Source organism: Pelobates fuscus, chromosome 9, assembly GCF_036172605.1.
Source record: "Pelobates fuscus isolate aPelFus1 chromosome 9, aPelFus1.pri, whole genome shotgun sequence".
NCBI classification, from domain to species: Eukaryota; Metazoa; Chordata; class Amphibia; order Anura; family Pelobatidae; genus Pelobates; species Pelobates fuscus.
The window spans coordinates 49,597,326-49,624,366 of NC_086325.1; the positions used below are offsets into that span (position 1 = coordinate 49,597,326).

Sequence of the window (27,041 nt, forward strand, 5' to 3'; positions counted from 1 at the left end):
CCAGAGGAGGCGAATATCGCACAAACATGTATCTCTGGTACATCTTCCCCTTAATTAGCCTTATGAAGGCCCAGCAAGTAGCCATTACCAAAGACATTAGTGGGTACACCTTCTGGTATAATTCATCATGCACCCAGGTGGCTACTTATACCTTTGACTACTGTGATATTGTAGAATGCCCATTTCCCACACCACAAATCCAGAGCATCTATAGAGATATCCCTCATTCGAAAGACCCATATGTTTGTGTAGTTGACAAGCAATGGGGGCACAATTGTGACCATTGGGGGGCGGCGGGGTGGAATGCCGGGCCTGCCTGGGGTTACAAACCAAAAAGTGCCATAGCTAAAGTAGATGATCGTGGTAGATCGCTTCTCCAGAGAATGACTTTGAGAAAGCCTGGGGGGAGCACACCAATGAAATTAATCCTTAACATTGAGCACCCAAGCCCAACAGATGCAGACCAGTATGTGATGGGAATGTACTGGAAAAGGGGTTCCTACCAGAAATTAGGGCATTTCTACCTCAAAGATATGTGCAACTCTTCTGAGTGGCAAGGGGCCACCCATATGGTCCCTAACCCATTAAAACCCCATATCCAGACCTTTCAGGACATGATGGCCATTGCTAACCCCACTTTTGAAGATACCATGGCCGCTGAAACAGGTTTTAATGATGTAAATTTATGGTTAGAATGGATGAAATATAATGCTAATAAGCACAATAGAACCGCATGTTATGTGTGTGGAGGTGCCCGGCCTCACCTGGGTACCGTACCCTTAATCCTACCCGTAGATATAGAAGAATGTGTTTTAAGCCTTTTTGCCTATCACTATAATTTTAACAGGTCCATATGTATTGCATGGACAAAGGAGTATCCTCTTCTAGCCAAAGACGTCAAACCTCCTGATGGTATTACCGTATATAAAGGTAATTACACTTGCTATGCCATGTACGATGGTATTGGTAAATTTGTAGGTAACTTTTCCAAAGGCTATTGTGCTACATACAGAACTGTCCCTGTACGTTTGCTGCAACATCACACTAGGTCACTAGGGGACATTTACTGGTTGTGTGGGGATTTACAGCTAAGATCCAGAATGGACACAGAATGGTGGGGAGAGTGTACTTTGACTAAGGCCATTATGCCTATACATATTATTTCTGACACACACCTCAACACCCATGAGTTCAGCCACACTAAGGTTAAACGTGACGCCCCAGTGAAAGGAAGTTTTGATCCTCATGTATATATTGATGCCATTGGAGTGCCCAGGGGGGTGCCCAATGAGTTTAAAGCTAGGGATGAAGTTGCTGCAGGATTTGAATCAATTTTTACCATAGTTACCGCAAACAAGAATCTAAATTGGATAAATTACATTTATTATAATCAACAGCGTTTTGTCAATTACACCAGAGACGCCCTCCAGGGGTTGGCCGAACAGTTGCAGGCCACATCCCAAATGACTTTCCAGAATAGAATGGCCCTAGATATGATCTTAGCCGAAAAAGGAGGGGTTTGTAAGATTTTGCCCGACACTATGACATGTTGTACCTACATCCCAGAAAACACAGGCCCTAATGGTAAAGTCACACTAGCTATAGAAAAATTAAATGACCTGTCTGAAGAGTTAAAAAGGAATTCGGGGATAAAAGATCCCTGGGAAAGATGGTTTGGTTGGATGACAGGATGGCAAAAGGCTTTAATACAGATTGGTATGGCTATACTAATTTTTCTTTTTATTTTTGCTCTTCTCTTTTGTTGTGTCCTCCCATGTCTGAGAAAATCCCTCATGAAGACTGTTGACCAAGCAGCACCCACTTTGACCCATCTCGAAGTTGATGACCAAGAATTCCAAGACATCAACTCACCCTGTCTGCCGCTGCAAACATTCCCTTTTATTGATAAAGTGCAGGAATTCTAGGAAGGGACTAGCTCAGGGACAGCATCTGTCAGTGAATGGTAAAGGCCCCATGTGGAGAAGTGGTGGGTTAGCTGCCATGGGATACCCTTGGGTGTGAAGCGTTCGAGAGCCATACTGACGGATGGTTAGCCTATTAGGGTCAGATCTAGGGACAGCCTTGCACTTTGCATTAACACTTAGCTAGCGGCCACGGGGTTTCTGTGCCTTTGGGTTAACACGTCTTCTGATACTAATATAATAAAGTTTTATCTCTTAGAATCTAACATTTCATAGGGGGGACTGATGTGGAATTATTAAAAATCTTTATTGTACTTGTATTGAATTATTGTACTAACTCCATTTTAACTTTATATTGTGACTTCGTCCTCCATTTTGTCCTCCTAACCTGACTTCTTCAATCCTCCATTTTTGTCCTCATGACTTAACTTGTTCATTTTAAAACTACATTACGTGACTGAACTTCTCAACCCAATTAATACAGTAGACAAAGACCGTGTTTCCTTCAAGGACAAGTACCAGGAGGTGCTGGCTACTCCTTAAGACTTGCTGGCTACTCCTTAGAGCTTGTAAGATAGTACAGTTTGAAGGCCACAGAACACAGTAGTAATGAAATGTTCTATTCATAAGAGACCTTGCACCTGGACATAAAGCCTGATATCATTGACCGTGTAAAATGACGCTTAGGACCCCCTTGCCCCCCACCCGTGTCCAGAATAATCCCACCTCTGATGGGTGGGCACGGGACTAACCTCTTAATTTTACGAACCAATAGGTAAGACACTAACCCCGTCACTTAACAATTAATCCAATTGATGATGTTTATTTGCTGATATTCTAATAATCAATGATGACGCAAAATGCCTCTTAAAAGGGCCTGCGCGCCCGCTTTTACTTCACTTGCCAATAAACTTTCTCGAAGTTATTTTAACCTGAACCTCGTGTGTCAGACTTAATTACTTCAGCGTATATACGCAATTTAATTTTATTGATTTGGACAGGAACAGATAGACTTTGAACATTTTGGTTTACTTTCAAAAAGTACCATAACACACACCTCCAATGAAAAATTCATAATTAAATGAAGGTGTGTTCTTTTTGGGGATACATCTACTAAACAGTACTACTAAACTAAACAGTAAAAACAGAAGTTTTTTGTTGTTGTTTTTTTTGTGGAGAGGCCTGGTCTGGTGCTTGGTATGCTTAATTTAGAACTAATTAAGAATTAGAATTAATTTTGAATGTAACCATTCTAAATACATCACATTTAGCTTTTATTTGTATTTCTTTTTTCTCGAATTTGCTCCTACAATTTATTTGAATTTATATATCCTTTTTGGTTTGTAGATCATTTTCTTTGAGCAAATAGAAAAGTGTAAGAGAAGATGCCTGATATTTATACACATAAAATGTAATTGCATTTTGTAGTACCTGCCATCTTAAGTGATTTACAAAATGATCTTGCCTGGCTGCCTGTTTGATCTCAAACCTTTAATGGCCGGAATTGAGACAGATTATAGAACATTCAGCCATAAAGCTTTAACCTGTAATGGTCTTCCTCATTATTGACTGCACCTGAAACATCTAAGCAAATAACTGCTGCTTGTCTAAGGGAGCACTCGCTATACCACAAGGGATTATGTAAAAGCTGCTGGAATTGTAACAAAACGTGATTCTAAAAATTATACCTTGATGGATAACACTTAGAGGACAGTGAATTTAAAGATCTGACTATTAGGAATTAAAATTTCATCACCCGCTGGACTGTCTCTTTTTGAATGTACTTTCTACAGCATACCAAGCTGGCGATGGGTTAAAAAACGTTTACACATATACAGAATCATATTTGGTTTTAATAATTTAAACTAACACAATTTCTTTTCTTTTTTTTTTCTTAATTATATTGAAAAAATAATTCCCATAATTGTACTATTTCCAGGATTCTAATATAGAAAATAAAATGTATAACCGCTCAAAAATACACAAAATAAATAATTTTAAAAAACAGTGATATTCCAAATTATATTTAATGTAATAAAAGTACAACACGGATTGCTAGGGTGTAAAGTGAATCACTCCGTATTCTAGATACCATGATATTCCTGTAGTAGGCAACAATAATTGTTGCATTAAGATTTGAGTTGGAATCCCGGATTATCAGGAACTCAACAAAATGGCCCTGTGACAATCTGAGTGTATGTGTCTCGGACCTCCGCTTAAAGGAGTATTCCAAGCACCACAACCACTGCAGTCATCTGTAGTGAATGTTGTGCAAGCATGATCCTTTTAGTGTCTGATCTTACCGTACAGTTTAACTCTCTGCCCAGAAAAGGATTAATGTGCACTCTTTGTCAATTATTTTCATAATACAGATTTACATTATCTACACTGTATCTTGTAACTTTAAATCATTGTCCTACATTAAAGGAGAGACTTTGTCACATTAGGTGGTTTCCTGGAGAGCCTTTCACCTGTATCTCCTATCCTGTTTGCTCTGTACAGTGCCCAAAGGCAACAGCTCGTTCAAATACCTCTTTCTCTGTCTGTCCTGCTTTTGGGTTTTGGGAATAGCCAACATGCACTGATAAATGAACAAAAGATATGTAACAGGTGCACAGAGGATCTCCGATCCAGCCAAGAAACATAAGACAAAGGCTGCCAGACCAGTTTGCATTGTGACCCAGATAAGGTAGGGCTGGGCAGATCCCCAGCTACATTTGCATAGGGACATTAAAGAGATACTGTCCTATAAACACAGACTGAAATCTAAAATAATTCCGAATACCTATTTTCATATAGTATTGTCCAATTGGGTCTTTGAATACCCTGTTTCTTTTCCTTCTGCTACAAACACGCTTAATGCAACTGCATTGCTGCAAATAGTAGAAAATCTGGGTTTAATCGAAAACTTCTATATCGGAGTGGACTACGAACAACTGACCTCCATACTGGCATTTTACTTATTAATATTTTCAAGTAGGACTTACTCATCAGCAAGCGGAGGTTAATGAATATGCAACACAACCGTTAGGTCATCTCCGTTTGGGGACCTACATTAATTTCCGAGTTAATGTTATAATTATGGTACTTTTAACCCCTTAAGGACACATGACATGTCATGATTCCCTTTTATTCCAGAAGTTTGGTCCTTAAGGGGTTAAGGGACACTCCAGGCCCCCCAATACTACTTTAATGCATTTGTTAGGTTAATACGCTGTACATTTTTGCATGCTGCAAGTTTTTGCATAGATTTTTTACAAATTTGCAGAATGCTGCCCTGTAAGCCTGCCTCTTTCTTTAGCCACACCCACTCACTCCACAAAGACTTCCTTATATAATGTATGTACACAGCTCAGCCACTGACAGTACTGAATGTTTTGAACTACAAAACAACCTGCATTATAAGAAGAGGCATATAGTAAGGATATAACTCCCTATTTGTAGTTTCTCTGACGGTCTGCATCCAGGTTGTGAATTAAAAGCAGCTCACTTGAAGCTGCTGATCGAGACGGACGCATGTCGGATGAGCTCCGACAATCACCGCTGTATTTTGGCAATTTCAAACCCCTTACCACCGCTGGCAAATCGGACCATAGGTGCTTATAGTGGTCATGGGCCGCAAGCTGTAAAAGCAAAAGCCCGACAAGCCCAAAGCGGGCATGAACATAGGGGATCTACTCCGGCAGGCCCACGGAGAAGGCAGGCCCAAGATGGCCGCTGACATGGACGGGTACTCAGCCTCTTCTGAGGACTCGATACTGGGGATGGGATCCGCTATGATCCCCCTCCCACCACGGCCCCAGACAGCTCCAAAGAATACTGACTCGGCTCCGGTGACAAATGCCACTCTGAAGGAGCTACTGCATGGCCTCCAACTCACCTTGCAAGTCGACATGGCCTCACTCAGGGCAGATCTAACGGGCCTGGTGGGCCGCTTGCGGACAGTGGAGACGACAGCAGCCGAACAAGCCCAGACAATCACCACTCTCTCAGGGGAAGTACGGACCCTCTAGGCACAGCAAGACACCTTGGAACAACGCTTGGCAGTGATGGAAGATGGCAGGCGCCGAAATAACCTCAAGATACGGGGTGTCCCAGAGGCGATTCCAGACGCAGAACTCACCAGAGACGGCAGGGGCCTCAAGATCCTTGCCATTTTCCCCCCCTTACTCCCCCCCCCCCCATCTCTCTGAGCAACTTGAAACCGAGGCGACACATCCAAGCGTAGTAGGGCGACCCGGCAGAATTAATCTCGGCAGATCTAATCTCACCTACGTCCCCAGCAGGACCCGACAACCGAATACATACCGGGTCCATACATAGTTCACTAGACGTGCTCCAACAGCCAGGATGGCAGAGACCTTAGGTTACACAACCACCTAGTTTTTCACTCGACAATTAGATAGACTAGAGTAACCTGAAAAGCTAGCCTAAATGCATTACATACTATTGGGAACACGGGCATCTTACATAGTCTTGACATAATAAAGCCCTAAGAATCTATGTTAACTAGCATGTGCAGCAGGTTTGCATAAGATATGGCAACCTATATTGTCTCCTTTAAGCTAAGCTAGTTGCAGGACAGTACTTGGTTATTGTAGCTTTGTATCATTACCTGTCTACTGCTTAGCCTTATTTTACACGTGACTAACTGTATATTGCTCTACATGATGCATGCTATCTGCGCTTGGTTCTAGGAAAATTTTTGTTTTATTTTACTTAACCTCACTCGGACGGCACACCTAGTTGGCTAAGCTTGCAAAATATAAATTGTGTGCGACCTATCATACCACTGTCGGAATATTGTGAAAACTTGTGATACGCTGATGTGGCGCCAGGGCCGGCCTTAGGGGTGTGCGAGCTGTGCGGCCGCACAGGGCGCCATGGCAATAGGGGTGCCGGGCGGCCAACACAGCTCGCAGGCCGGCCGAGTTCTGTATTTAAAGTGCAGAGCAAGTCAAGTGCATAATGCTGCTTTGCACTTGACTTGCCAATTATGAGCAGAGAGCCGCCACCGGGAATCCACTTCTGTATGGAGTGTGGAGGAGGAGCGTGGGGGCGTTACGCCGCGTAGTTGCGTAACGTCGACGTGCTCTGTCATCAGAGGGAGCCGCGGAAGGATCCAATTCAGTGAGTGAAGGTGGCGCCCGGTGCTGTTCAATCGGCGGAGACAGCTCAGTCCAGGGAGCAGCAGCTTTTACTGTGAGTGACTGTTCTTTTTTTTTTCTTTTTATTAAATAGGTTTTGTTGAAGGGGGGCAGGGGATTTATGAAGGGGTGGCATGGATTGCATTAATTGGCAGGGGATTTATTAAGGGGGCTGATAAAGGGCGGCAGGAAACTGAAAAGGGGGGCATGGGGCTGATTAAAGGGGGCAGGTGGTTGATAAAGGAGTGGGAGGGGATTGATGAGGAGATCAGGGGGCTGATGAATTGGGGGCAGATGGCTGATAAATGGGTGGGAGGGAATTGATGAGGGGGCAGGGGACTGATGAAGGGGTGGCCAGGGGTTGGATTAATTGGCAGGGGATGTATTAAGGGGGCTGATGAAGGGGAGCAGGGGATTGAAAAGGGGGCATGGGACTGATAAAAGGGGGGCAGGTGGATGATAAAGGGGTGGGAGGGGACTGATGAGGGGGTCAAGGGGCTGATGAATGGGAGCAGAGGGCTGATAAAAGGGGGGGAGGAGATTGGTGAGGGGGTCAGGGGACTGATGAATGGGGCAGAGGGCTGTTAAAGGGGTGGGAGGGGATTGATGAGGAGATCAGGGGGCTGATGAAATGGGGGCAGATGGCTGATAAATGGGTGGGAGGGAATTTATGAGGGGGCAGGGGACTGATGAAGGGGTGGCCAGGGGTTGGATTAATTGGCAGGGGATGTATTAAGGGGGGTGATGAAGGGGAGCAGGGGATTGAAAAGGGGGCAGGTGGGTGATAAAGGGTGGGAGGGGACTGATGAGGGGGTCAGGGGGCTGATGAATGGGGGCAGAGGGCTGATAAAGGGGTGGGAGGGGACTGATGAGGGGGTCAAGGGGCTGATGAATAGGGCAGAGGGCTGATAAAAGGGGGGAGGGGATTGATGAGGGGGTCAGGGGGCGGATGAATAGGGGCAGAGGGCTGAGAAAAGGGTGGGAGGGAATTGATGAGAGGGGCAGGGGACTGATGAAGGGGTGGCAGGAATTGATAAAGGGGTGGGAGGGGATTGATGAAGGGTAAGGGGTGGCTAGGAGTTTGATGAAGGGATGGCCAGGGCATCAATGAAGGGGAAGGGGTGGCCAGGAGTTTGATGAAGTGGTGGCCAGGGGCTTGGTGAAGCTCTGGCCAGGGGTTTTGGTTAAGAGGTGCAGGGGTTTTGTAGAAGGGGGTGGAGGCGACAGATTGTGAATGCTCCTAAAATAGTTTGAAGGGGTCCAAACAGAGACAGGTGAGGGTGGGGGGGTGGGGGGCGCCACAAGATTGTTTCGCACAGGGCGCCTGAACACCTAAGGCCGGCCCTGTGTGGCGCCTACCAGTCCCAGTCTAGAGTTCTTGCTTAACCCTCAAAGCGATGTGTCGTCTCGGTCTTTGGGGGAATGGGATTGTATGCTGACTGCCAAGAGTGTAAGCCGATGTCTGCTTTTCTTGTTCAGCTGTTCCAGTGTTCGTGTGGTTCCAGTCGGGAGAATGGTGTTTGCCGTAGCTGCCTGTGCATCTGGAAAGGGGATTATCGCCTTAACTGGGTTTTATCCTCTTGTAAGTGAAACGGTCCGTTACACAGGGGTTTTGTAGAAGGGGGTGGAGGCGACAGATTGTGAATGCTCCTAAAATAGTTTGAAGGGGTCCAAACAGAGACAGGTGAGGGTGGGGGGGTGGGGGGCGCCACAAGATTGTTTCGCACAGGGCGCCTGAACACCTAAGGCCGGCCCTGTGTGGCGCCTACCAACAGAATGTTTCTTAACTTACTCGATATGTTAAACATATTTACTCTAATGTCCCTATATAAAAACAAAAATGTGTACTGTCATATCAATATGCCTATACTGTTCACATCATAGTTTACCCTTACCTCGCTATGACTTGTGGCATAACGAGAATGCTTGTTACCCTCATGCACGTCAAAAATAAAGAATTAAAAAAAAAAAAAAAAAAAAAAGCAGCTCACTTAGTGCTGTTGTGGCTGAGACCATGCATACATTTGCTATGGAAGGAAGTATTTCTGGCATGCAGGGGTGTGACTAAGGAGGCCGGCTTATGGTGCAACATGCAGACTATTTTGTGCAAAAACTGTGAATACAGGCAGTCGATAGCAGTCACAGAACACTACTGTTTTAACCAGGAAATCCATCTATCTACTAACTCTAACGCTATAAGGGTAGCGTTAGAGTTAGTTGTAAGGTTAGGGTTGGTTAGGGTTAAAGCTGTTTTAGGGTTAGGAATAGTGTAGGTTTACGGATAGGGTAAGCATACGGTTAGGATTGGTATAGGGTTAGTGTTAATTACAACCATATTATTTATATTTGAGAGACCTTTAACAATCAAGTCTGACACACGAATCTATTTGACTTATTTTTATTTAGTTAAGCTGGATATGTAAAATTATTAGAAGCAAAAATGTGAAACAAAAATAGTTTTTTCACATTTTAAGAAAAATGTTTCCACTATGTTTCTTATGGTTAAGAACAATGGAAACAATTGTCCCCATACTTAATGGGTTAAATACACATTACTGTGAGACACTAAAAGTGTCATAAAAACACTCCAGCATTCTTAACAAATATATTTATAAGGATGCAGGGATCTTTTAACGTAACCCACGTTTAGTTTTGTTTCACCTTATATTCTAATGTAGGTAAATAATGAGTTTACGGCCTGTTGAGCGGTGGTATGAAATTGCCTGTTATAAATAAAGTTGTAATCCAAACTCTGATTAGCTAAATAACACTTCTAATGCTGTGTTTGATTAACAGATTTCTCAGACTGTCTTAATCCTGAAAAATAAGTAAAACCAAACAAACAAAAAATGCTGATAATTTAAGGATACCACAAGACAAATGATGCCAAGATAACCTTGCATTTATGAAAGCGGTGATAATACCTGTCATGAGAGCGTATCATTTCATGCTATCTTATTTTTGTGGGCCGATCCATCAGACTGTGAGGTTTAAACACTTTGATAAATCGGCCCACGGGATAGCATAGCATGAAGTGATGTTATCTCGCTTGAGATAGTATAATCCAACTGATAAAAGCACACGTTATAAGCTCAATACATTGTGCCTAACACTATTAATGAAACAGAATGAATAATGAGAATTTCACACATACCCTCTGTTAGGCGATATATTTACAAAGGAGAAGTCATTGGGGATGAAGGGATGTAATTCAATATATGATTTTATTATTAAAAAAAGTGGTGTATAGAAACAAACACACACTTCTCTTTCCAAATTAGTCTTTTTTTTTTTAGTACAACTTTTACATTTTTTTTTATGTTTAATACATGTTTCAGTTAATTTAAATTACTCAAATTTGTTTATACCAAGAAACTATTGGAGAATCGTCAGATTTTCACAACTTTATATGCATTTTCAGAACGCAATGCTAAATTCATTGGCCAATTTAGTGGCATCCATAACGATTTAAATGGATAATAGAGCTTCCAAATCTGTGCTTTTACAGGATTATTCACTACTAAAGCACACATTGTCCCGAACTGAACAGGGAACGAACTACACATTTAAGGCCAGAAAATTTGATTTGGAAACATGACTGAACTGAAACGTTTTTCCTATTTGAATATTTTCACCAAGAATTTCCTGGTGAATTCAGACTGTGGGCCTTTAGCGAAACATTCCCAAAAGTGCATCATGAGAACTTCATTAAGTATACACCCAACCAGATTCATAGCTCCAATACTATTAGGTTCATGAATCTCTCCTTCTTCAGATAGGCTAACATGTTGCTAACAAGTCTGGCTTTTGAATAGTTAAATCCTATCACAATAAGGCATTGAATGAGAGCTGCCAGAAGGGTACTGCATTTAGAAGTACCGTCCTATTTAGAGATCATTCCAATAAAGGTCTTACAGTCTGCTCTTTTAGATAAATTCCATGGTTCGTTGAATATGGGCCTTGCACAGTAAATTACATTGCGTATTAAACATGGTCTGGCTGGCAGCCAGCAGTCTCTTCATATAATAAAAATAGGGTTATTCCATATCTTATTATATTGAGCTTGTGTCAATGACACTACTCCGATTTCACGCACTTTACATTGCGTGGCAGTCGGGAAGCAAGGGAGAGGTCTCGTACTCCTCTAAATTAATTAATCCCACCACAGGGATATTAAAGCCGTACAAAAATAAAGACATGTTTTGCAGCTTCAAAGCTCAAGATCACTTGATGCTTAACTGTTTCTGTCCGAGCACTGGAGACAATTTGCTCTGCCAGGTCTTTCTTGCACACATTCTGACATGTAATGTGTTAAAGGCAAACCGGATGTGAAAAGGCTTGTATTGATACATGTGACTTGGGAACTGAAATAATATACAAATCCTGTCTCGATTTTTGTTTGTTTGTTCTATTAACATAAAAGGCAAAAGAAATGGTGTGGTGTGCTACAATTACATGTGTGAGGATCACCAATGAGATAATAATATACATACACTGGTTATCGGTCTCCAGAATATACTGGTAGTACTCCAGTTAGGAAATGATATTCCATCTTTCACTCACTTAAAAACATAAAACAAAACATAGTGTAATACTGTTGGATATAATGATAAAAGATAAGGTGATTATTACACTCACAAGTGGTCCGCCACTAACAGTGGCCAGAAAGGCACATCAATCGGTCAAAAGACCTGCCACAAAGGGACTCCAAGATGTTTTGAGTCAGCTCCTGAATGCACCAATATTCTGGATCCCAAGAGGTAATAAACGAGTGCGTTCTGGATAAGGATGTCCCAAATAGAGTGAAGAGAGAGTTATAGAGGCTGTAAAGTCCACTTGTGAGTGCAATAGTCACCTTATCCCACTTGTGAGTGCAAGAATCACCTTATCTTTTATCATTAAATACCAACAGTATTACACTATGTTTTGTTTTATGTTTTCAAGTGATTAAAAGCTGGAATATCATTTCCTAACTGGAGTACTACCAGTATATTTCAGGAGACCGATAACCAGTGTATGTATATAATCTGATTGGTGATCCTCACACATGTAATTGTAGCACACCACACCATTTCTTTTGTGTTTATCACAGAGTTTTGGAGTTAACCGGGGTGTTGGTGACAACTAGGAGACTCGCTATACTTCTTGTTCTATTAACATAGGTGGCAAAGCAATGTACAGTGACGCAGTCACTTCTACCATGATTCCAGTGTGAACAAACAGTGATGACTTATAATAATGATTACAGCATACATCATTTTTATATATATATATATATATATATATAATGTGCATAATATTGCATTAGACAATCTGTGTGTTGTTTCAATGGGACAGTCATGGCTTCCAATTACATATTGCACAGTGGGTGAAATCACACCATGCAATAAAAAACATATTGCAAGGTCTTATATCATGCAACGGGATCCATCAATCTTAGAGCAACATGAGACACACATGTCCTGGCCTGCATGTATGTCCCAGCGATTTCCTGCTGCTTTTCTTAATTAGCCCCTCTTCCACGCTAACATGCTGTATAATGGCTAAAGAGACAGAGGACATCCGGGTGATTCACTATATACTCTGAACTGCAGAGAATTAAAGTTCAAAGGGAAAAAATGAGGCAAAAGTAGCTAATCTGGTAAAAATGATCTGCTATAGTCACAGCTTGGATATTTTAGCCTCAACTTTGTAATCCAGATTTAACTTATCCGTCAGAAACAGAAGATGGACAATTTAAAGACAATTTACACTTGTTTGTGATGGCTTACCGCCACTGTAACTCACATCAATCTTCGATGGGCTCCTCTCCATTGTGTCATGTCTTACCTGCAACAAACTGCACTCCTCCATGCAACCGGCCAGTCATTCTGGAGATGAGGTCCCCGATGCAACAGCCAAGAACTGCAGACAATGATACCAGCAGTAACAAAGCACAACCAATACCGGTCACCAGAGTGCTGATTTGCCAGGACAGGCTAGGGATGGCACTAAAACTAGCATACCTGCCACACTCTTCTACCATCACAAGACTTTTTTCCTCTGTATGAGCAGGGTAGGTACACCTCCGGAAGGTGCTGAAGGAAACTGGTTTTCCCATCTGAGAACCAAATAACCAGTAGGGCATGAAGAAACTGGTGCAGCTAATAGCTGCCGAGAGGAATGAGAGGAGAGCCCAGAGGGCACCGACAACAGTCAGACTGCTTGCCATCTTTCACACCTGCCCTTTGCCAGTGGGATTGCTCGGTCTTCTACCAAGACACGGAACAAGGCTTCGCATTGTCAGAGAAGTTGGAGGCAGTCTGAAAACATTGGTCTTTGCTTGTAGCTGAAAACAAGAAGAATGTTGCACAAAAGAATCTTTCTCTGTGATCTGTTCCTTTGCTCTGTAACATATTATCCCCCGAGGTTAAGTCCTGAAAGAATGTACGCTTATGCTATGGAAACATCCTGGGGCATAATTTTCTTCCATCTCCCATGAGCTGCAATCTCTCAAGTAGATATTAGTTCCTCCTCTCTTTGGCTCGGTTCTGAAAAGATTTTTGTAAACTGCAAAAAAAAAAATTAAAAATCCAATTTACTACATAACGAGGAGATGGGGTTAAATCGCTCTAGGGAGACACAAAGGAGGAATTGTAGCAGGTGGAGGCTTGATAACATCAGTTAAACGGAAACACAAAAAGGGTGTGCAGCTTTTGATCAACCCTTCAGTGGATGGGGCTACCGAAGCAATGCCTGCAAGGAGACTTTACTGTCATTAAGTCCAAAAACTGTTCCACGTAACAAACACTAAATTTACCGATGCAAGCAAGAAACCCATAAATTGCAGGTTTCAAGTTACATTCTCTGAACCAAGATAAGTTTAACCCTTTAATGTTTTGTTATTAGAGGTGGAAGACACATACTGAGTTATTTGCTACATTTCAAATTGTAGAAAATGAAAGAAACACTCCAGGCACCACAACCACTACTGCCTGTTGATGTGGTCATGGGACCAGGAGATGCAATTATTGAAAGAACAGTGTTTTCTATAAAGTAAACCTCTGTTTAAAAGAGGGTTTAATTGTACAGAGGTTGGATTTTATCACTAAAACCTGTACATATGATATTGTCAGGATTTGTAGCTTCCTGATATTTTCTTAGATACCTATGAAGTTAAAATGCATTTGTTCAGTATATGAAAAGTGCTATCTGTGTTATGTTATAGCATCCATACATTGCAGAATTATTTCATGATTCATATAAATTATCTCCATTTTACAGAGCAGCATTTATTTTATAAACTCCCCAACACCATGTACAAGCAATATGTGCCCTGGAAAATGTAGTGATCCTAGTTGGCAATCATTTTAAACGGATGACTTTAGAGTTTAACAAGGTTATTCACTCATCTCTGACTTTTTTGTGGATTAAAGGAACACTGTAGCCACGATAACAACGTCATCTTATTGGTGTTGTTATAGTGCCTTCAGTCCAACCACCTGCCTTTCCTATCCCCCCACCCCTTTATTTCAATAATTATAGGGCTTGGAAGCCAGCAGTGGTCTCGGTGAACAGACATGATGGATTGTGCTGGATGTGTGATAACACAACACCTTCAGGTTGGATAGATCACTGCTATCCAGGATGCATAGATTTGCGACTAGAGAGGGGGCAGGCAATGGTAGCCTTGAAGAGTCCCAAAACGGTATGAAAAAAAAACAATGGACGATTTCCCTGAGACTATTAGAAACCTAATCAATACATCCAGTTGTGGTGGTTATGGTGCTTAGACTGCCTAGGCTTCATATGCAATATACAAATCCACAGGCCTCTAAACTAGGGGTTCTCAACCCAGTCCTCAAGGACCACCTACCAGTCAAGGATTTAGGGATTACCTGCGTGTGTCTAAGGTGTTTTTGTTGTTGTTTGTTTTTACACTTCAGACACACCCTGGTTATCCCTAAATCCTGGGCTGGTAGGGGGCCCTTGATGACTGGGTTGAGAACCCCTGCAAAACTGTCCTGATTTTGGTGGGGCAGTCCTTATTTTAGGGTGTTGGCATCTAGACACCCCAAGAAACTGTCCTTTAGCAGCACCTCAAGAGCCCATCGTTAGCCATCCTGGCACTGTCCTGCAGCTCTAGGACCATGGTGAAATTTAGTCAGAAGTGTTTTCTGGTCCTCTACATTGTGTCTTCACTAGCAATGTCCCAACAAGCCTGCCCACCCGTGACACTATTGCTGTCCTGAAGAATGTGTGAATAAGTGTAGAATATAGGGCGCACTGATATTGGGGCATTGTGATGAAGTGATGGACTTAGAAACATAGAAACATAGAATGTGACGGCAGATAAGAACCATTCGGCCCATCTAGTCTGCCCAATTTTCTAAATACTTTCATTAGTCTCTGGCCTTATCTTATAGTTAGGATAGCCTTATGCCTATCCCACGCATGCTTAAACTCCTTTACTGTGTTAACCTCTACCACTTCAGCTGGAAGGCTATTCCATGCATCCACTACCCTCTCAGTAAATTAATACTTCCTGATATTATTTTTAAACCTTTGTCACTCTAATTTAAGACTGTCCTCTTGTTGTGGTAGTTTTTCTTCTTTTAAATATAGTCTCCTCCTTTACTGTGTTGATTCCCTTTATGTATTTAAATGTTTCTATCATATCCCCCCTGCCTCGTCTTTCCTCCAAGCTATACATGTTAAGATCCTTTAACCTTTCCTGGTAAGTTTTATCCTGCAATCCATGAACCAGTTTAGTAGCCCTTCTCTGAACTCTCTCTAAGGTATCAATATCCTTCTGAAGATACGGTCTCCTGTACTGCGTAAAATACTCCAAGTGAGGTCTCACCAGTGTTCTGTACAATGGCATAAGCACTTCCCTCTTTCTACTGCTAATACCTCTCCCTATACAACCAAGCATTCTGCTAGCATTTCCTGCTGCTCTATTACATTGTCTGCCTACCTTTAAGTCATCAGAAATAATCACCCCTAAATCCCTTTCCTCAGATGTTGAGGTTAGGACTCTATCAAATATTCTGTACTCTGCCCTTGGGTTTTTACGTCCAAGATGCATTATCTTGCACTTATCCACATTAAATGTCAGTTGCCACAACTCTGACCATTTTTCTAGTTTACCTAAATCACTAGCCATTTGGCTTATCCCTCCTGGAACATTAACCCTGTTACATATCTTAGTATCATCAGCAAAAAGACATACCTTACCATCAAGACCTTGCAATATCACTAATAAAAATATTAAAGAGAATGGGTCCAAGTACAGATCCCTGAGGTACCCCACTGGTGACAAGCCCAAGCTTCGAATATACTCCATTGACTACAACCCTCTGTTGCCTGTCACTCAGCCACTGCCTCACCCACTCAACAATATTGGAATCCAAACTTAAAGATTGCAGTTTATTGATAAGCCTTCTATGTGCAACAGTGTCAAAAGCCTTACTGAAATCTAGGTAAGCAATGTCTACTACACCACCCTGATCTACAATTTTAGTTACCCAATCAAAAAAATCAATAAGATTAGTTTGGCATGATCTCCCTGAAGTAAACCCATGTTGTCTCTGATCTTGAAATCCATGTGTTTTTAGATGTTCAACAATCCTATCCTTTAACATGGTTTCCATCACTTTCCCCACTACTGAAGTAAGGCTTACTGGCCTATAGTTGCCCGACTCCTCCCTATTACCTTTCTTGTGAATGGGCACAACATTCGCCAACTTCCAATCTTCTGGGACTACTACTGTTATCAATGATTGGTTAAATAAATCTGTTAATGGTTTTGCTAGTACACCACTAAGCTCTTTTAATAGATTTGGGTGTATTCCATCAGGTCCCATTGACTTATTCGTCTTTACTTTTGACAGTTGAAATAGAACCTCTTCGGGGGCGGGGCTAAGCACCAGGACGGAGCGGACGCCATCTTTCAGAGCTCCGGGCCCAAAACTAACTAATCTACTCAAAATCAATAGACTCAGGCCCCATCGACTCCCGGTGAAGTGGGAACTAAGTGCACAAGCACACGAGGAACATACCCATGCCCTTCACCTACGACTCGAAGGCCAAATCAGCCCGCAAGCTCAGGAAAATGCCCAGGCCTAACGACTTTAGGAGTGCCGCGGAATACGCCGAGGCCTTTGCAAACTGGGCCTGGTACTCACCTCCGCCTGAAGACGAATCGACTGCAACATCGATGGGCCGCACGAAGCCCAAAACACAAGCAGGCCCGCAAAAGGGGAGAGACATCGGTGAAATGCTCTCAGGCCCGACAAAACAGACGCCCGCAGAACGGGCGGACGAAGAGCACACCACTAATCCACCAGAGGACAAAAATGGCCGACCCCCCAGTGGGCCTACCTGCTCCCTCCGGCCGCTTCCAGGGGAACCGGCACACACGCAATCCTCCGATCCCTCAACCAAGCAGGATATCTCAGACCTCTACGACCGCATTAAAAAGCTATTTGACGCAGACATTGCCCTAGTGAAAGAAGAGGTACAAGCCGTCACATAACGAGTCCGGGCGACGGAGGAGGATGTAACCGACCTCAAGCGAGGCCTATTAGCCCTGGAGGAGACAGCGCAAAAGATACAAGCTGCTCACAGCAACACGATTCTCAGACTGGATTCCCTCGAGGATAAAGGCCGAGAGAAAAACCTGAATATTTGGGGGGTTCCAGACACAGTAGTGTCAGAGGAGCTGCCCCACCTCATTGGACGCCTAATAGCCTCCGTGTTGCCAGCAAAAACGGCTAAATCAATTGTTCTAGACGGTGTAGCGAAATCACCCAGGGCACCCACAGCCTCATCGAGAGACGTTATAATTCGTTTCCACACGTATGCTGACGAACAAAGACTCCAGCAGGCACTACGGGACAAAACACCTCTCCACTTTGAAGCACACTGCCTGACCTTCTATCAAGATCTTACCCGCTCCACACTACAATGGCGGCAAGCCATGAGGCCTATCACAAAGAGGCTCCAAGAAGAAGGCATTGCATTTCGCTGGACTACCCCAAGGGCCCTAACAGCAACAGTGGAGGACAAGACCTATAGAGCTACGGCACCAGAAGAGGCACCACAGTTCCTGGCCTCACTCCGACTGGTGGACAGGCCCCCAGAGGAGCAGAGACACCATCCCGAGCACTCCTGGGACATTTCAAACATTAGGCCGTTCATCCCGGCCGGAGACCGGAACGCATGGACTTGAATCGTAACATGCTAACCCATATTGGTTGTTTACCTATGTTTAAAAACAAGTTTATTAGTTGACCCAGTTACTCATGCACTCAACACACTCCAGACAGCCAACAGACAGGCTACCCACAGACCGCCGACCCACCACAGAGGTGAAATAGCCTAGACTAGCACGTATCGTACTGACCATAGTGAACTGCACAGATTGTATACCCAAGAACAGGCCCACACCAACTGCATCCCCCCCCCCCCTGCTGCCCCCATGGTAAGGGGCCCACATGACGATTCACACACACGGCGCACAGGGACACCCACATCCCCTCCTTAAACCCCTCTAGCCCGGACCGCCCAAGATGCCACACAGGGCAGAAGGGTACAAAGGGACCGAGCAACCCACACAAACCTACCCCACACGACGGACTAGCACAGGAACCTCCGGGACTAACCCCGGCTCTCAGGGGGGCACACTCGCTATAAGCACCCTGTTCAGCCCACACTACCAGGCTTAACCAGCCACATAATACCCACATTCACGATCACCAAGCAGTCTCATACAGGCACCTTTCCAGACGAATCCTCGAACCCAAACGAGACTGACCCACTACTCAGACTCCCGTAACAAACCAAAAAGTGCTACGATTTCACATGTCATGAAAATGTCTATGCATATATGTTTAAGCTTGCACTCGCTGTTATGGCAACACAGATTAACGTGTTACTGAACCTATGCACAACGAAAAAAAAAGAATTTAAAAAAAAAAGAAATAGAACCTCTTCCTCTGTAAACTCACGTGTAATAAATAACAAATGTATCCTTTTTCTTAACTGAGGTCCCTCTCCTTCATTTTCATCTGTAAATACTGAACAAAAATATTCATTGAGGCAGTCAGCTAGACCTTTATCCTCTTCTACATACCTTCCTTCTTTTGTTTTTAATCTAACTAATCCTTGTTTTACTTTTCTTTTCTCATTTATGTATCTAAAAAAAGTTTTGTCCCCCTTTTTTACTGACCCTGCTATTTTCTCTTCTGTGTGTGATTTAGAAGCTCTTATAACTTGCTTAGCCTCTTTCTGCCTAATCTTATAGATCATTCTGTCTTCCTCACTCTGGTTTTTTTTATAATTACTAAATGCTAACTTTTAGTTTTTTACTATTTTGGCCACATCTGCGGAGTACCACAGTGGTTTCTTGAATTTTTTGCATTTACTGACAAGCCTAATGCAATTTTCTGTTGCCTTCAGTAGTGCAACTTTTAAATAATCCCATTTCTCCTAGACGCCATTTAAATTGCTCCAGTCTGATAATGACTCCTTTACACATATTCTAATTTTAGAAAAGTCTGTTTTTCTAAAGTTTAAAACTTTTGTTTTTGTGTGGTCTGATTCGGTCACTGTTCTTATATTAAACCACACTGATTGATGATCACTGGATCCTAAACTTTCACCTACAGTAATATCGGATACCAAATCTCCATTTGTTAACACTAAATCTAGTATGGCCTCTTTACGAGTTGGCTCCTCAACGACTTGTTTTAGAGACAATCCCAGTAGGGAGTTTAGAATATGTGTGCTCCTGGCACAAGCAGCTATTTTTGTTTTCCAATTCACATCAGGAAGATTAAAGTCACCCATGATGATAGCTAAAATGACAATGAAGGGGGAAGTTATTTCCTCAACTAGTAGATTATCTAACTCTTCTATTTGTCCTGGGGGCCTATAAATCACACCTACACAAGTTACTGTGTGATTACCAAAGTCTAACGTAACCCAAACGGACTCTATGTTCACCTCACTAACTTTTATTAGGCTAGATTTTATGCTATCCTTCACATACACAGCCACCCCTCCCCCTTTCCTGCCTTCCCTGTCTTTTCTATATAAAGAGTACCCTGGTATTGCTATGTCCCAGTCATTTTTCTCATTATACCATGTCTCAGTAACAGTGACTAAATCTACACTATCAGTTGCCATTATTGCCACAAGTTCATGGATCTTATTTCCTAAACTGCGAGCATTTGTAGACATGACTCTAAGCTTATCATTTTTTAACACACTTGCTACAGGCAACTTCTGTCCTTGTTTTGGGGGACAATTGGATTTATGTTTTATCACCCTTTTGCCCCCCCCCCCCCCCTCCTAGTTTAAATACATCCTAGAAAAACCTCTGAACTGCTCACTGAGAACATTTGTTTCCTTTTGAGAAAGATGCAACCCATCTTTTTTGTACAGTTTATTTCCATTCCAAACAGAGCTACCATGAGAAATAAAGCCAAATCCTTGCTCCCGACACCATTTACCAAGCCACAAGTTAAAGTCCCTAACACGCATCCGCCTGTCGTTCTGAGTGTTATCCACAGGCAGAACTTCAGAGAATGACAGTGTGGAAGCAACCTGCCGTATATCATTGGCAAAAACACTAAAAACTTCCTTAACCTCTGAAACCTCATTGCAAGTCAATGGACAAGTACATCCAATTCCCCTTCCTGGTTTGCTCGCTTAACAATATTACAGATACGTCTCCTGTCTCTGTGAGCAGTAGCTCCGGGAAGACACCTCACAAGACCACCATTGTCCATCTCCACACCTTTTATGATGGAATCCCCCAACAACAACACAAATACAATCTCCTGCTGCAAGATAGATAACTGTCTACAGATTAGACAACAACCAAACCTCCAAAGAGTGGAACGTGAAACAAATGCATAGCAACTATTACATTGAACTAAGTCTGCCATTCCAATGAGGTGAATTAATTGAAATCAAACGAATTTTAACTTTTTATTTATCCTCCTGAATAACTCAGATTACCTCCAGAATATCTCCAACCACACACACTTAGAAGCAACACTCCAGAATATCTCCAACCACACACACTTAGAAGCAACACTCTCCAGAATATGTCCAACCACACACACTTAGAAGCAACACTTATGCCTCGTTTCCACTGAGCGGATCGGTTCGCTACGGTTCGCTATTTTGGGTGTTTCCATTATGAAAGTAGTCCATAAAAGCGAACCGTACCGATCCATTCAGGGTCCTGCTTCAGATGTAGGGCCATAGGAAATGGAACGGTTCGGTTAGGGCGGACCTACTATACAATCCATTGATTGGTGGACAGGAAGAGCATTTTTTCTAAACCCCACATGGCCCTGAAGGTTTGACTTGCAGTGGAAACACTCACCAGAATGGGCCGGTCCATTCTAAACCTTCCAAACTGTACCGACCCGAACTGATCCGCTCAGTGGAAACGAGGCATTAGATGAAGCAACCAAGCTCTATTAGCCAAGCTAATGACAACAACCCTTATATACTCCTAAAATCACCACCCACTAGGAATGTTTAACACCTGGGTAGGCCTCTGCTTATTAGCAAACAATAGCTAATTTAAACAGCAATCAATAGCAAGTAGCTAACTAATCAAATCAAATGCCTTATAATTACCAACAGGAAATCAAACCTTGTGCAATCAGTAACCTTTTCCTACAGATGAATCTTACCTGTCTTACAGGAATCTTACAGATGAATCTTATCTTAACAGTAAAAAAGAAAACTCTTAGCACAAATCTTAGACAGTTGAAGCTTTTGTAAAACTCTCCAGAATATCTCCAACCACACACACTTAGAAGCAACACTTAGATGAAGCAACCAAGCTATCCTTAATGTCCTAAGTGGTGTAATTGAATAACCATATTTGCATGCTAAGAGAGCTGATTTTAAATAGCTTTGTAAGATTTAAATATGTATTTATTTATTTTTTTGCATGCATGCTGTTCTTTAATCTGATTTATCTGCAATCAATTATTTAATTAAGTTGTTAATCAGTAAAGAATCATGCAGCATATAAATTCTTTATACTATTGGGTTCCCCATCATTACGAAGAAGTCTAATGAGTCCAAGAAAATATGGCATCCGATCCACCCAGCCACAGCTGTAAAAAGCTTAATCTTTTAGGGCTGAATATGATACAGATGTTCTATATGATGTAAGCAAACAATTGTAACATTGACTCTCATGTAAATATATTGTCACATAGCCATTCTCTCTCAGCTTTAGGAGAGTGATCCCTGCTGCTACCACATCTTCTGATATATAGCACTTTACCAAGCTATACACATTAACACTCTAAATATTTTATTACACATTAACTAGAGGAATCCCAAAGCGCACATTTGCTGTTTTATATTTCCATTTTTTTTTTCTATTGTTAAAATACTTGTTTAAACAAAGAGTCCATGTATGGGAACTGGCAGGTAATTGAGCACCACACCTGGGCAGGGCTTACCTGGTCCTAATCAAATCAGGTGCGGCAGCAAGTAAGTATTAAACAACACCCATTGCCTTGTCTTAACAAACAAGCATTGTTTTCTTATTACCGAAGAGAATTGAGGGGTATTATCATTACCAGATTATATAGCTTACTGTGTTACAAGGTGTACTGAGACAGGTAAACCACGCACTATGGACAGGCAGCATTTTAATACCAGGAACGTAGGATGACTTGATTCTTTAATTAAAGCTCCTAAGGAAGGATGGAGCTTGCATATAAACAAATTAAGGCATACAGGAAGATGATTTATTCGGTAAATTTAAGTCCAAAGCAGTTGAGCTGGAAGCATAGTTGACTTGGAGAATTTTTCCAGTCCTGCTATTTTTTTAATTTGACATTTGCTTTGAATTCCTCACAATTTCATTGTAGTGAATAACATGACTTATGGGGTTGCATTTAAAGAAACACTTCAAACACCTAAAGTACTATAGCTTTCTGAAATGCTTTGGTCGGAGTTTGTATTTTTTTTTTTGTTTTTGTTTTTTTACAAAAGTGAAGATTTCAATAGAAATTGGAACTTTTATAAGTTAAACTTTTTACACCACCCCTCATCCCCACCCCCTTTCTTCTCGCTGTCCTGTTACTTCCTGGTTTGGTTAGTTCAGGGGATATAAACTGAAGAGGCAGCAATTGCCCAGAGCACCTGTATTGCAAAGATTTCTCATTGAGCTGAATGTTGCAAGTTTGTGATTGGACAGCCACAGAAGGTCTGGGTAGGGTTAGAAGGGGAGGGCTTGCAAAGGCTGCAGACAGGAGATATGCAGCTTTTGCAAGCTGTTCTTATACCCCCAATGAAAAATCTGTAAATCTGCTGAACAGTGATTTATTTATTTACAGTTGGGATGTGGAGTTACCCTTTCAACCATCTTTCTAGATTTTCCCTAATTAAAGGGGCAGTCTCCGATTTGATCAATTTTTTACAGATCACTCAAAACCAGGCCACATCTATAGCCCACTCTTGGCTTGAAAGGTGCCAGGGCTTTACACATGTCCCTCTCCTGCAGCTCACTTCAAGCCAAAGCTAGGCTATAGATGGCAGGAAAACCCTGCTTTTTATCCAACCTATCAGAAACGTTTTACACTGTCCCTGCAGCCGTGAAATTGAAAACTGTGCAGTCTCTGCAAATTGGCGCATTTTTCATTTTGCAATCTCGTGAATGTCAGGCAGGCAGGCAGTCATTAGGGCCTTCAAACTTCATTAACTACGAATCCACTGTATGTCCATGTTCCTTTAAAGGACACTGTTTTTTGTTTCTACCAGTTCCTCTTTCCCTCTCCACAAAGTGAGTTCTTAAGTGCCTTCCCTACAAGTTCATGCACGCTTGACCATCCCTCACAGAGAGCAATGTGTGTTTGAGCTCTCAATGCATCAAGTGGTCAAGTTTATTTTTATTGTCGCTTTTCACTTATGAAGTGAGGTGGCTGTAACCTGACCTTGTCTTTCTGCTCGATGGAATAAACGGTTTTATATTGGAGCAATAATTCCTGGATCTCCTTGTGTGACCAGTTGTGGATCATCTTTTTTATTTTGGTTTGGATATTTTCATTGTCTGCCAACTGTATTCTAATGGAATGGTATTTTTATGAAAAAAAAATAATATATATATATATATATATATATATATATAAATATATATATATATATATATATATATATAGCTCTTATATATGAGCTTTAACACTATTAAAGGGACACTGCAGGCACCCAGACCACTTCTGCCCATTGGAGTGGTCTGGGTGCCAACTCACACTACTCTTAACCCTGCAAGTGTAATTATTGCAGTTTTTTATATAAACTGCAATAATTACCTTGCAGGGTTAACTCCACCTCTAGTGGCTGTCTACTAGATTTATTTTTCAATGCTTACCTATGGGGAGCGTTAATGCGCATGCGCGGCATTTCCGCGCATGCGCTTAAGGTCTCCTCGGCCAGTGGGCGGGATCAGTCTCGCCCACCGGCCGACGGAGACAGTAGGAGAAGCGGCGCGGAGGAGGAGGCAGCGACGAGGGACATCGTCGCTGCCTCAGGTAAGTGACTGAAGGGGTTTTTACCCCTTCAGCAACTGGGGATTGGGGGGTGGGAGGGAGAGGGTACCTCCAGTGCCAGGGAAAGGGATTGTTTTCCTGGCACTGGAGTTTTCCTTTAATACATGTTACATTTGTTATTGATTTTTTTTTTTTTTTTAGCTTTTATCATCAAAATAAGGGAAAATTACTTTTTTTTATTGGTATATAATTGCAGAAGCATACAACTCTTGCATTATATGTTGATGTGTTTTTGTAACAGAGCAATGCATTCAGACTAATAGGGGGCAACACATGAAAAGTGACGCAATCACCATGGAAACAGATGGAATGCTCCTGCAGACAGATCCCCTATAACAATGTGTATAATACCCAATGTGATGGGATAGAGAGGTATACAGGGCAGATTATACTAACCTGTAATAACTAGGGACAGGATACTTCTGTGATGCTAAAATCACATTAATAACGATTAGAGCTATTATTTTTCATTGTTGCTAAAAAGCTTAAATATGCAAGTGATAATTCCTGATAATCTGGAGCTATTACAGTTAAATCAGACAAGACTCTAGTTTTAACCACCCAAGTGCTGAAGTGCATGTATTTCTCCATCATGACATAAACCATATTTAACTTAATTACCACCAGATTCAACTTCAAAATGTAATATAAATATATATAAAAACTTCTACATTTTTAGGATGACACTGATTACCGCTTTCCTTGTCACAGGACTTGATGTTTAACCCCTTAGGGACACATGACATGTGTAACATGTCATGATTCCCTTTTATTCCAGAAGTTTGGTCCTTAAGGGGTTAAACCAGTATATAACAATGGCAATATATTGACAAAATACTGTCAGTTTTTTTTTGGCAATTAAGTGGTACAACTATTAATCCCTTGGCAACTGCAGATCTAACATACATAAAAAATAAACATGCTTAATTTCCTGGTGAACAAGTACTTTCTGATGAAGTGCTATGAAATATAAACAAGTTTCATCACACACAGAATAAGCCTGGAAGTGGTATACATACCGTACAGAGCAGAATGTTTAACCCCCGCTTGGAGAAAGTGTAATGTGTCCTCTTTATAATCATCTTCTTTATGCAAGCTAATATCTAGTGCGGCTCCTTTCCCAACACAGAGAGGTGTGGTCTGGGCAGAGCCCTATAGACTACAAAAATGATAAATTCATAAAACGAGACTGACTGACTGTATTTGAAGTTCACCTCCGGGAATCACTCTCCCTCTGCTTAGCAGGAGGGGAGTCTGGGGGCTATGAAGGTTGAAAAAAAAAATGTAGTGCAAGGGTTCTGTCAATACTGAGTGTGCTGAATATTGTGAATAATTCATAACAGCTATTTTAGATCCAACGTACGTTATTTTTAAATATTTGTATTTTTTTTTTTTTGTAACACGATAGAGAATAAATAAATGTTATATATATATATATATATATATACACATATACACACACACAAAATCAAGCGCACTCGCTTTTTCACTAAACAATGATTTCAAATCTTAGAGATTGTAATAGTTTTATTCAAAAACACCTCACCCAGGCAAAAAATAACATGGGGTTTAGTTACATTATACAATTAAGCAAAAGGTGGAAAACACCCAGAATTCGTAAAATATATATAGAACAACTTAAACAACCTGAAATCAGGTAAAATATCCGTGAATATGATCTGTATGAAAGAATCAGAAAGCTGACATAGCGTAATACAGTATTTAAATAGAGTGTATAATAATGTGATGATGGATACACTCACAAACAAACATGAAATCAGGCTTCTCGCCCTCTCAGGGGCAGGGCTGCCATCAGATATTTTAGGGCCCCTGACACAGCTCAAGATCTGGGCCCCCGGGGCCAGCCCCAAGTCCGCCCACAAGGATGAAGTGTGTGTGTGTGTGTATAGTGGATGTAGAATGTGTGTCATGGATGCAGTGTGTATAGTGGATGTAGAATGTGTGTAGTGGATGCGGTATGTGTGTCATGGATGCAGTGTGTATAGTGGATGCAGTATGTGTGTCATGGATGCAATGTGTATAGTGGATGCAGATTGTACGTTTTGTGTAATGTATGTAATGTTTGTATGCATGCATTAGATGCAGTGTGTGTGTGTGTGTGTAGTGAATGTAGGTGTGTATAATGAATGCATAGTGTGTGTTTTTGTAGTGGATGTAGTGTGTATAGTGAATGTAGTGTGAATAGATCATGTAGTGTGTTTGTAGTGAATGTAGTGTGTTTGTAGTGAGTGCAAAGTGTGTTTGGTAAATGTAGTGTGTTTGTAGTGAGTGCAACGTGTGTATAGTGAATGCAGTGCGTGTGTGTTTGTGTGTAGTGTAAAGTGGGTTTAGTGAATGTAGTGTGTGTGTGTGTAGTGCCAAGCGTGTTTAGTAAATGT

At 41.9% G+C, this 27,041-nt stretch overlaps 1 protein-coding gene across 1 annotated transcript in view; it reads right to left on the reverse strand.

The window, feature by feature from the left end:
• The window catches only part of LOC134573580 (LHFPL tetraspan subfamily member 1 protein-like), a 44,757-nt gene extending 19,019 nt beyond the window's left edge, over nt 1-25,738 (reverse strand). Inside the window, exons 1-2 of the mRNA XM_063433363.1 lie at nt 25,662-25,738; nt 12,899-13,618 (exon numbers count right to left, since the gene is read on the reverse strand). Coding sequence (XP_063289433.1) covers nt 12,899-13,280 — 382 coding nt within the window. The 5' untranslated portion in view covers nt 13,281-13,618; nt 25,662-25,738. The remainder of the gene's footprint in view (nt 1-12,898; nt 13,619-25,661) is intronic.
• Between the last annotated feature and the right edge of the window lie 1,303 nt (nt 25,739-27,041).